Raw genomic sequence first — 12,751 nt, 5'->3', positions numbered from 1 at the left:
TCTTTTATTCCCTGATTCTACCACCCCTGATAGTGTCTTTTTAGTTACATAATGTTTCACAAATGATGTAACTTTATTGTGGATATTCGCTTTTATCAATATAAAAGCATCACATTACATGCTTTTTGTCTTTGAATTCTATTTTACATTAAAATTACCTCACAGGGTGCCTGGGTGGCTCAGTCAGTTAAGTGTCTGTCTTCAGCTCAGGTCACAATCCTGGAGTCCAAGGATCAAGCCTTGCATGGGTTCCCTGCTCAGTGGGGAGTCTGTTTCTCCCTCTGACCCTCCCCGACCTCAGGCTCGCTCTCTCTCTCTCTCTCAAATAAATAAATAAAATCTTTTAAAAAAGAAAAAAGTTACCTCACTTAATCTTTTTTTTTTTTTTTTTTTTTTTTTTTTGGTAAGTCTGGTATATTTTTGTCTATAACTTTGTATTTAACATTCTCTTTTATGTTGTTTCAGATGTGGTCTAAAACATTTTTTTGTAGTCTATAACCAGCCTTAATTTTGCTCTTTACAAGTAACATAGTGTTTTTGCTAAATATCTGAGAATTATGCTCAATTTTTAGAATACAATAATTTCACCACTATATGCCTAATAAAATTAATATTGCCCAGGAACTTGTGAGCTCTTTCCGTATTTTAAAAAATCAAGTCTTACTTTTGTGCTAATGAATCTTCTTTTGTTACATCTTTGCTTATTACTTCTTTTCACTTACTCTGTTCTTTTTTAATATATGTAGACTGAATCATACAACTCTGTCCATATTGGTAAATTTTTTCATTTTCAATTATCTATATTTTTCCTAAAGTTTTCACATTTTATCCTATCTATTGTTTTATTCTTAACTTGTTAATTTGATTTTCTTTCTGCTTCCCTTGAAATGCCAATCCAATAGCTGTATGTTCCATACCTACCTACATAATACTTCTGAGTCTCACTTCTCTTTTGTGTTCTTAACTATTTGTTAGTCTAATAAATTTTTTGAATATTATTGGAAACAGGAATCAAAAATTTTCTAAAATTGTCCCATGTTTCTGACCGTTGATGTGCTACAGAGAAGATCTCTTTTATTCCCTGATTCTACAGGCAGTTCCCTGCTTTTGATCTTAGGTAACTAACTGCCTGTTATATTTATTGCCTCAGGTAATAATCTATTCAATAGAAGTCTTCTAAAGGAAAGAGCCCCAGGGTTATGGTCTCCTGCATGATGTGGCCATCCTTCCCACAGCCTGATTTCACTTTCTAGGACTCTAAAAGATTAAAAAAGAATGCATTGGCAGACCTGAGAATACTGGTAATACCAGATCACGACAGCAGAATGTTGCAAAGAAAAGAGTTAATATTTGACCAAGGCATCATACTCAGTACACATTTTTCCCCTCTCACCTAAAGTCCTTGGAATGATAGAAAATATACATCTAAAATGTACTAATACATATCAGTGAAAAGGAGAATGTTATTCACAGACAAGAAGGTCTCAGGAATTACCAAGAAAAAGACCAGAACGAATCAAATAGTCAAAAAAGGAAAGCAATCCCAGGGGCGTTCTGGGCTCAACAAGAAAAGTTCCTGGACCATCATTAGGTTAACTGCCCAGGCCCAGAACAGGGGGCAACAGAGGTGTTTGTCTGGATGCAGGAATACTGCAACAAATACATGTGCTAGGTCTGAAAGGCAACACGTTAGACCAGACAGCTAGCAAAGTCCAGGGAGGATGGAAACCTCTTACCTCTAGAAGAACTCACAAACCCCATGCAACAGGGTATATGGTCTCTCCCCTAGAACCACCAGACACAATCTATACATTGTGAGCAGGGATATTTAAGCACAAGGATGAGCAGAAAGAGAATCACGAAACATTTGGGGAAGTCATCAGCATGATAGAGAAAGACAATAAATTCATCCAAGAATAACAGCTGAAAATTAACAGTTTGCTTCACAGAGCAAACATGTCAAATATAAATACTTGATATATTTAGAGAACTTCAAAGGGATCTTTCATACACAAAAATAGAAACAATGATCTTGGAAATTTTAAATATGATTGTCAAAAAAATCTGAAGCAGTAATTTTGAAGGCCTAATGGAATAAAAACATAGCTAAAGAATGAATTCACAAACTGGAAGAACAGTCTGAAAGACTCTTTCAAAACTTGATACAAAAGGACAAAGTAGTAACACTATACCCCCCCAAAAATCTAAGACACATAAATAACATTTCTAACACCCGTCACACTAGATTCACAGAAGGAAAAACAAACACAAAGAAGGAAAGGAAGTAAACCAAGAAAATTATATAAGAAAATCTCCCAGAGCTTAAAAAAAAAAAAAAAAAAAAAAAAAGACACATGACTTTAGGCCCACTTAAGGCTCAACAGAATGAAAGAAAAGAGATACACATGAAGACCAACCGTAGGAGAGGTTCAGAACTCAAAAGAAAGAGAAAATCCTAAAGTTTCCATGGAGAAGTAACCAGGTGACGTACAAAGCAAAGGGACCCACTGTATTTGGAACAGATTCCTGAGCAATAAGTTATTCTAGAAAATAATAGAACAATGTTTTCAAAGAACAGGAAGGACATTTCTTTAAACCTCATTCTTGACCCTGCTAAATTTTTAAGCAATTGTTAGGGGGAAATAATGGCATATTCAGAAAAGCAAAGACTCCGAAAATTCACCACCCTCATTATCTAAAAATAACTACTGGAGAATGTTCTATTTTATACCAATGAAAACCTCAATAAAATAGATTACAGAATGACCTCAAACACTGTCAGAAGTAGTAGAAAACCTAAAGAGAATAATTACCATAGAAGAAAGTATTAAAGTTCATGCCTAAAATGGTAGCAAAAGCAGATGATTTTATGGAAAAATTTTAGTAAATACTTCCCAGAACAGATAATCCCCATGCGCAAAGAAAAATAGAAGAATGTGGAAGCCTGCCCAACATATTCTTCAAGGCTAGCAAAATCTTGATACCAAAAATTGGACAAGGATAAGACAATAAAATAAAATTGTAGTCCAATTTCACGTATTACATAAATTCAAATATTATTAATAAATAAATCCCATAGTCCCGTCGCAAAATAAAACACTGTTATCAAATAAAATTTATCATAGAAATGAAAGGCTGGCATAACCTTAGATACCTAATTTAATACAGTAATTCAGTATAAGAAGTAGATTAAAGGAAGAAAATATGATAATCTCAATAGATGCCAAGAATTTTTAATAAAATTCAACCCCCATTACTGATTTAAAGTAGAGATTAAATGTTTCTGCTACTCTGAAATCCTATCATCCCAATGAAAATGAGAAGTCCATCTTTACTGGCACTTTGTCCACCAACACCCCCACTTACAGAGGGCAGCCACTACTGATCTCCTAAAGAATTTTAGTATTCCTTCACTAATGTATTACTCAATGCCTCATTGAAGAGAATGTTCTCTAGCCCTACTTGAGAAATATAATTAAAGAATGTGTGGGCAGAGATACAGAATTCCACTGTAACATTTCTATCCAAACAATTCTTATTATCCCTTCCTCCATAGAATAGTGAAGAATATCTGGCACTTCTACTTTATTTAATGTTGGCCACCACAAAGAATAGAGTCGATCATTGGAACATGCTATTAGAATGATCCCCTGCTGCACTGCATATCCGTAAGTCTCATGTGCTTTGCTCTATGGTTATTTCATGATCAGAAGAGAAACTCTACAGATCAGAACATCTCCTTACTCTTACACATTTCATAACCCCCCTTCATATTTAAAACAGTATTTTGTACATACCAGATACCCCTAATTCTTTCTGCATTCACTTAATTTTAATAAATAAATAAAAGCTTGATCCACACAAATTAAACCTTTAAGACAGTTTTGAGACGTAAGAAATAAATACTTAAAAAAAAAAACATTTTTATGGATTTAGCTTTATTTTAACCCAATGGACAAATGGAGAGCATGAGTGTTTTTCAACACACTGCATCTAATTTAGTTTTAAGGCCCAAGTCAAACTTTTCTCTACATTTTGGGACCTCCCCATCTTCCAACAAGCTAAGCTCTTTGTCAGTGTATCTGCTACTTTCTAAGAGCCGTAACATATAAAGTAAGATACAGAGTTGAACCCTAGATACCAGGAACAACTAATACCTAATTCCTTTAGAGCCACAACTGTAAACTGTGTAGCTGCCATTGCACAAAAGTACATTTTCCATTATCAGAAATAATGAACCATATTTCCCCAGTACCCACTTGACTAGGGTAATACATTTGAGGCTTTGCGGTAGAAATTAATGATCTTAGTAGTACTCCAGCGGCCTGGAATCCTTAATGAACATCCCTAAACGCTTTACCTAATGCTGATGAGAGACATGGGCACTGTGGGGAAAAGAAGCCCATAATTACTTGGCTTTCTATTTAAATCATCTTACAAATTGTTTAGTCTCTCCTTACATCATATGCAGTATAGACTTCTTCATTCCAGAACCTGTCATGGTGTTCAGGATGTCACATGACTCAACACCTCTGGTCAGAGGGGTTAGGGAAGAAGAGGAGCTTAGGAAGTATCTCTGTGCCCAGGAGCACAAGTTCCCCATGAGAAATGAGCCCAGTTCCTACGTCAGTGGCCACCTTCCCAGCTCTGGTCTGTCAAATGCTAATGGAGAACTATATTGAGCATTGGAACAGGCTAGCGCACAGATAAGAAATCACTGCATATTGAGTCATTTTACAAACTGCCTCTATCTTCAGAAAATTAGACTTGTGCACTCTCCTTCCTACCAACCCATTTTTTTTTCAACTTAGTTTGGAAGTCACAGGGCAGAATCTGATTCATACTGTTAACGTCTCTTTGTTCTTGGTTCTACTGCTTTCACAAAAAGTGCTGTAGGCACTTCACTGGAATGACTAATTTACTGCAGGATTTATCAGAGTCCATTCAGTTGCAACTATAAAATAATTCAAGTAAGACAATGGTGCCTGCTAGCACTCCATGACGAAGGTCCATTCCTGAAGTGATTCGATTCACCCCAACATATTTATCCATGAAGTTAAAGATCTCATCTGGAATGCCCTGTTCATAATCTCTTTGTCATTCTCCTTATGAATTAAGATATGGAAGTAGAGGGTTTTTTAAAGGTAAAACAAAGTCAAAACATTTCTCATATTGCTCAACTGAATTTTGCATCACAAAATTTAAATATTTCAAATGCTACTTATATTATAATATTTAGAAGTGAAATTCCCTTCCCTGAGCTTGTTTCAAATGAAGTTCTTTGTGGTATTGTTCTGGTAAGTGTGAAATATTCAAGGATCCGTGTACATATTCTTGCTTGCCATTTTTAATTTTTAAAGGCATGTTATTCGTCATGAGCTTAACAAGAAACTCCAATAAGCTGAGGCTTAGAATGTAAACACAACAAAATAGAAATCGTGGTGGTTGCCGATACTGAAAGAGTGCTGAGTTACCCAGATGCATGCCCTTTCAGTGAATTCTGCGGGACAGACTACATTTTACACGAACTCACCCAACATCAGTTGGGATTTTCTTCCAGTACCAAACTCTCTAATACTTCATAACGGATTTTATCCATACTGAAACAGAGCAAATTGAGTCCTCAACAGCCATTCGATATTCAGAATTGTTTCCTTACAGTATTAAAAATAAAGGAATGGAACTGGATTGCCGTAAATAGTGGTTGTCGAAACATTCCAACTTGTAGCATCTATCTTTTTAGGAAACTGCTACTCAAAGCCAAATGAAGTAAAGAGATAATAAAAGAAGACTAGCATGTAAACAGATAGATATGATAGAAGAATAGAGAGATTGGAATAGTGACAGAACGCAGGGCTGTCTCAAAATTTTTAGTATTGTTTCTGTTGCTCCTCCTCCTCCTGGCACAACAGAGGCCACGCGGAGAGGATCGGGAAAGATGAAACAGAAACATCGCAAGGGCTCAGAAATGTCAGCCCAAGCCTCCGAAGACTGTAATCCATAAAAAGCCCTCGTGCCCTGAGCCCAGTCCCCAAGACTAGCTTCAGCTTTCACTCCTCCCCCACTTCCCTCACCCTTTGCAAAAATATTGAACTATTTTAAATTCTCTAAACATGACAGGCCTTCTCACATCTTTTTGCCTTTCGGAATAATGTTTCCTCTTCCCTGCTTCTGATAAATTCCTGTTTGACTAAGTTTAAGCCCAAATATAACTTCCTCTGGGAATCTTTCTCTTACTGCCCCAGAAAACCTAGATTCTCTTTCCTTTATGTTCCCACCATGTGTTATACAAGATACATTATTAGAAATGCTCTCATTTTACTCATTTTACCATAATTGTGTGCATATTTTCCTCCCCACTAAGCACTTTTTTCGAGAGAAAGAATTATATCTGATTCAATTTTATATCCCTAACATTTTTTACAGTGCCTGGCACGCTGTGGCTGATCAAGAGATTTTTTTTAAGAATAAAATGAGAGAATTAAAATAACAAAGTTATGAATTCTGCCTGTAGTTTCATGAAGAATGTTTTGAAGTGGGAAATACAAAAGTATATATAAATAGGGTTTTTATGAGTATTTCTAAGTAGGGACTTCAAAATGGCAACTCCAGAAACAGTAAGAATTGTCGTGAGACCAAAGCCAACACAGAGCGAGGGAAATGGGACTCAGTACTGATCCATGGGAACTTTTTACGAATTTTAAAGGTAAGTAAAGAAGAAGAAAGAGTCTATCACAAAAGAGGTAAGAATAAAGCCAGGAATTATCCTGGAAGCCATGAAAATATTCCTTCAGGAGGGAGGAAATGATCACCTCAGGGAAATGTTGCTAAGAAGTCAAATAAAATGAGCACATAAAAATGTCCCCCGGACTGGACCATATGAAGACTTCTGGTGACTTCGGACGAGCGATTTGTTTTCAGCGGTGGGATGAAGACTAGATTAGATTAGAATTAAATGGAAATGCAGACACCACACACAAATATTTTGAGAAGTTGGGTCGAAAAAGGGAAGAGGGACATGGGAAGAGTTAGCTGAAAGGAATGCGAAGCCAGGAAGGAACTGTTTTTAGTACAGAAGATATGAATGATCCGTTAGAGAGGGAAAGATTGGTATTACAAAAGAGAAGGGACAACGAAAGAAACAAGGCTGTAGGAATTTGGGAGGAGGTGGGATCCAGAGCGCAAGTAAAGATCTTGGCTGTAGGTCAGAGTTAGGTTCGCTCTACCCACTGAAGAGGGAAGAAGCGTGTGTGGAAGCAAGGAGGTTCCTAGAAATGGGAGCAGGAAGATGAGAGCTAATTTCATGCCAAAGCTCAGAGTCATATTTAACACCATGTTCTTGAGCTCATGCTGAAAGGCTGCAGCTTACATCTGTGTCAGTCAGGATAGGCTATGTTTGCAGGGCTCCCAGAAGATTGTAGAATCCCTATGTAGCAATAACAAAGGTATGTTTCTCACTCACGCTATTGTGCATATCACAGGTTAGCCATAACTTGGCTCCACAAAATTCCTTTTTCTGGAATTTTGCCGATTGTCATGCAGAGAAAAAAGAAAATAGGCAAAGCGTGCCCTGGATCTTAAGGCTTCTGCCTGGAAGTGACACACCTCACTTCTTCTCATATTCCATTGGTCAAACCACATCAAAAGGCCATACCTGCGTTAAACAGGACAGAGATGTAGAATCCTCCTATATAGGAAGACACTGCAGACAAAGCCACGGAACACGGGTCAAGAGTGACGCAGTCTGTGACAAGCCTTATAGACAAGCTGGCTCATTCATGTCTTTCAGTTAAAAAGCCCTGGGCGGGGCTAATATCCACAGTCACGGGCTCTTTATCCTAGAACTATCTGTTCCCCACATCTATGCTGGGTAGACTGAAATGGCTAGAATGACCAGTGTATTTTAGAACCTTCCCTGGGCTACTGCCGCCTCCTAAGCTGCTGTTCCCGCTGAATTCCGGTCATCCCGATGGTCGGTGATCCCAGGCAATTGCTACCGTTCCCTCATCCCATCATTAAGATCCATGCCTGCCACAAAGGAAATTGATCTACTTCCTACATGATAAATGGTTAGAATATACTCTTTATGATGACGTCATGTGACTGAATATCTCCTAGGTGTAAGAAAACTATAGGAAACCTTATGTGTGAAATCTGGGTGTTGAATCCAAAATTAAAGGACTTTCACTTTCTTGGAAAAGCAAGAAACACTGTTAAGAAATTCCCTTCTTTGAAATTGTGAGGGAAGCATGCCCTTTTTATTCAAAACAGAATAACCATTAGGGAAAAAACAAACAAACAAACAAAAACCCTATCACTTTGTTAATAAAATGATTGCACAGGATGGACACGTAGGGGAAACACGGTGAGAATAAGCCTTGTTCTGCTAAGGTTCAAACTGCAGACAGATCGTTTTAAGTTGTAGACTTCAATGACAGATAAGAGAAAGAAAGCAAGGTTGAACTAGTTCATCTATAAATGAAGAAATATAAGGCTTCCATAGCCTCTTCCATAAATTAAAACAGCCTCGTTGGTAACTGACCAGCAGAGCAATAAGAGAGCAGAAAATTTTCTAGCAAATATGGTTTACCCTTTAAACAAAGTTCTCTGTGGCATTTTCCTATATTTAAAATGATTCCTGTCCAGGGCATATTGCTACTTTGTATTCCTCTTGATATTTTCATTTAAAAGAGAGCCGCTGTGCAAAATAATGTCCTTGTCTGTCCCTTCCTCATACAAACCTCCAATCAAATTTAATAAAGCTAGTTTGATACAATGCCAGCCTACACTTGGTTTACCCTTGGTCGACTTTAATAGGGTCAAAAATATTTTCGCATTGGCAGTGTACGCATTAATCATTTTTCCAGAGGATTTAGAAAATTGGAAGAGACAAGGCCAAGCAAAATTTTAAATTAATTGGGCCTACCCCAGCCTTCCAGGGTCACCTTGTGGCAGTTGTCCCACATTTTCCAGGTCACGGAGTTCCTGTGTTTCCTACAGCTGCCACGAGAAGAGATCCAGGCTGTGGGCACACAAAGGTGAAAGAATTTCTCTCAGAAAGTGCGAATTTTCCTACGGCAACCACAACAATTGCAGTTTCCAGATTGTCGCCAGACACCAACCACTTAAATAATGCATGCTCGGCTGACGCCTCCGCTTGCGCATTTTCTAATCGAGTAGTCAGGAAAATTTGCAAACACTCTGTCATTTACCATAAATCCGCTGCCTACTTAGAACCACAGAGTAATTAATTTTAGTACTGCTCAGAATTATTAATTTCAGCCAGAAAAAAAAAAACTGTTTTCCCAACGGCTACCTCCCCCATTTTTCCCCCCACCAATATTCATCAAAAGGTAGAAACAGTTTTCTTATAGGGGAAGGTTTATTCAAAGTATTGTTACTGAGAGTCTGTACGATAACAAGAGGAGAATCTGTATTTCTGGTTCTAATCTACAATCTCGTGCTCACGCGTGTCTGACGGATACACCACATGAAGCCGACCACGCAAGATAAACCTTCTCATGACAATGGTGATTCAATAGCCCCTAAGTCTTACCCTGTGAGAAGCAGCCCACCTCCTGCTTTGGTCTTTCTAACAGAAGGGAGCAATGAGTTACACTCTCCATGCAGAAAATAATTTGAGGCTTTTGAGAAAATTAGCAAATATTTCTCACTCGCTTAAATGATCTTGGCGTTCGACAGAAGAGAGAGTAAGAATCTTTACCAAAGACAAGAATAGCTTAGAGTGGCATACACCATTATGAATACACTGGTATGAAAATCTCAGCCATCACATGTGTATCTAACACACATGGGATGAAAACTGAACATTCAATCTGGTGCGTTTTAACCTGGTAAAGTGAAATCTGGTCTTCCCTCATTGGAAAGGAGTCTCCTGCGAATGCAGCTGCTTGCTATGTCACCAGAATGTCCACATTATAAATACATAATGAGCATGAGAAAACTGGTACAGCTTTGTTTGACTAATAACCATATCTCTCCCTATCAGTAGCAGGAACACAGAGCGAGCTCAAGTATTGGCACTTTAATTGCCATGGAAGATTTCTTTTCCGCTTTCCACTGCATGAGTGATCAAGAAAAAAATGAAGGGAAAGTAAACTAACATCTAGAGATGTAAACATGACTCACTGGGAAATCAGACATGGTTAAGTAAATTCCAGGATGTTTGTGGTTATCTGGGTCTAAACACTGCTGATAGTTCTGACTACTCTTGTTTTTAACTGTTTTTCCTCTGGGTGCTTCTTGGGCCAAAGGGCTAAGACTTCAAAGACTTCAACCTTTTGATTATGAACAGTTTGACTGTTGCATAGCAAGGAAGAGATGTCAGTCAGTATTAATAAAATTACCTGGTAGAGTGTAAAATGCTTCGTCAAGACCATGATCAAGTGAGAAAAAAAAAAAACTAAAATAAAGCTAATGATTTAAAAGCAGGGTTGACTGGTCATGATTGGTGCTCGGTGACGTATAGAATAGTGGAATCACTGCATCGCACACCTGAACCTAACGTTAACACTGAATGTTAACTATCCTGGAATGAAAATAAAAAATTAATCAGGAAATATATAAACAAATAAAAGCAAGGGTGGAAAAAAACTTGACACAGTTACCATCTTTGTCATGGACCTTGACTTTGTAATACAGGAGGGTCATTCTGAGGTGACATGATGACTCTTCTGTTAAAATGTGAAGTTCCTAAAAAGAGATCAAGTTACAGATGCATAGAAAAAAATATCATAAACAGGAAAAATATATCAGAAGGGCAATGTTTCAAAATAAGAGATTGGGCTTCAGAACTACTTGGGGACCTTGAGGCATTTGACACACACTCCTGTGGAGAGCCAAGAAGCAAACACTCGCACGCTCGGTGTGTGGTCCGGGCTGGGCAGGAGCTGTACCACCTGGGAATCTGTTAGAAAGGCAGATGCTCAAGCCCACCCTCAACTACCGAGTCAGAAGCTCACGTTAAGAAGATCCGGGAGATTCGTGGGCCCATGAATGCCTGAGAAGCACTGGTCTAAAGCATAGCTGTGGAAAATGTCACAGATAGACTACAAATCACTGGGAAGCATCAGCTTTCCGTCTCTAGTTCAAGCTAATGAATCACGTTCCAGGCCTGCACTTATTTCCCCCAGCATTTCCACACACAAAAATAATGTTGTTCTAGACATGGATACAATGAAACTAGCTTCAATAAACTAACTTGTATTTCATGTCAAGGGTGGGCCCCCTTGAAAGAAGAGAAGTATTGTATACTTAGAGGAGTCAAGCAAAAAAAAAATGCTAACATCTCCAAAGTGCTATTAAAGTTTTTGGTTTTATATTCCATTGACCTTTTTGTCTCTTTTCATCTAGCCTCTTGTTTAGAGTGGTAGATTTGGCAAACATGACTTTGGAGCTGTAATCTTTTATCATCTTGGTTATAAGGCAAAGTCTTGAATACTCCCAAACGGATTAAATAAAATCCATCTCTCTCTCTCTCTTTCTTTCTCTCTCTCTCTCTTTTTTTTCCCCCCAATCCTTAAATTTCCAGGGCTATGGTAAAGGTTCATGAGAGAGGAAAAAAAATTTTATCCCTAGGATAAATAATTGAAACATTGGGTAAATAATCCAGAAAAGAACAGAGTTCAACACCATTAATTAGTCATTACAAACTACTGACTTGTACAATAGTATCAGTGGTATTTCAGGCATAAAAGTATTAGGGAGTTATGCCCAATATATGGAGTTAGGATATAGGACTTTTCAAAACACGTGATTTTTTTTTTAAACTGGAAATATTTGTTACTGAGTTGAGGCACAATTGAGATATTATGTTGCTCAATATTACTCTTCTCTATTAATCACAAACATTTAAACTTCAATTCATGATATTTTTGTTCAAAGCAGCACTGTGCTGATCTTCACTGTATTTTGACAGCAAACTGAATTCTTTTTTTTTTCTTTTTTTTTTTTTTTTTTTTTTTAGCAAACTGAATTCTTGTTCACAAGTATAGGATTTGTTTAGCTTCAGGCATCTGTGTTTGGATTACAAGAATGTTGATTGGTTCACTGCCAGGGGCACCCAAAGGTCAAACTGTCCTCTTGAAAGTCGGTGTCTCAGTCTCTCTCTCTCTCTCTTTCTCTGTCTCTCTTTCTCTGTCTCTCTCTCTCTCTCTCCTTTCTTGGTCTCATTAATTAGAGCTAAAAGAGGAAAAGGCAATGACTTAAAATCATTTAATTCTTTTTCAAGGGTATCTTTAAAAGCAGAACTCAGTGTTGGTGTGAGGTCGAGTCAAGGTGAGTACAGATCACAATGGCACACTTCTGACAGGTGACCTGAAACCTTTCAAACTGACATCTGTCACAGAGACAGACACAAGTTTTTTAGCTCGAGAACTTGTTTTCCTGACATTTCATTTTTCATCAGATTTTGAGAGAAGGGAAAAAAGATGAACTTGAAAAAGTCTTGCCAGGGGCAGAAAATAAGATCAGGTTTTCTGCAGCTGCCTGACTCACCTTTAAAGGTTAGAGGTCTAGCAAAAGTGAACAAAAAAGATCTCCATTTGATGTTATTGGATAAAAGGACATGTTACTACTTTAAATACGTTCCTGAGACTTGCATAACCATTAGGCAGCAGTACAGGAAAAAAAATGGAATCAGAGTGAGATTACATATCCATTTTAAATCCCAATTTCAGAGTTTAGTCATGGAGTAAATCAAATCCAACCTCACCTATTCATCTGGCACAAA

The 12,751-nt window shown here is 37.7% G+C and overlaps 1 protein-coding gene across 3 annotated transcripts in view; it reads right to left on the bottom strand.

Annotated features, from left to right (window-relative positions):
- LOC309861221 (uncharacterized protein) overlaps positions 1 to 12,751 on the bottom strand; it is a 535,944-nt gene that overhangs the window by 188,785 nt on the left and 334,408 nt on the right. For 2 of the 3 annotated variants that reach the window (XR_014309821.1, XM_082723973.1), the window contains one exon: positions 8,927 to 9,022. The exons of the other annotated variant lie outside the window; for it this stretch is intronic. Coding sequence is in view for 1 of the 2 variants with exons in the window: in XM_082723973.1 (XP_082580099.1) it covers positions 8,927 to 9,022 (96 nt within the window). In the remaining variant the exon portion in view is untranslated. The remainder of the gene's footprint in view (positions 1 to 8,926; positions 9,023 to 12,751) is intronic. 3 annotated transcript variants of the gene reach the window in all.

The sequence above is a fragment of the Mustela nivalis genome (genome assembly GCF_964662115.1).
Source record: "Mustela nivalis genome assembly, chromosome: 3".
In the NCBI taxonomy this organism is placed as follows: domain Eukaryota; kingdom Metazoa; phylum Chordata; class Mammalia; order Carnivora; family Mustelidae; genus Mustela; species Mustela nivalis.
The sequence above is the reverse complement of the archived record's forward strand: the minus strand, read 5'-3'. Positions and strand labels throughout refer to the sequence as shown.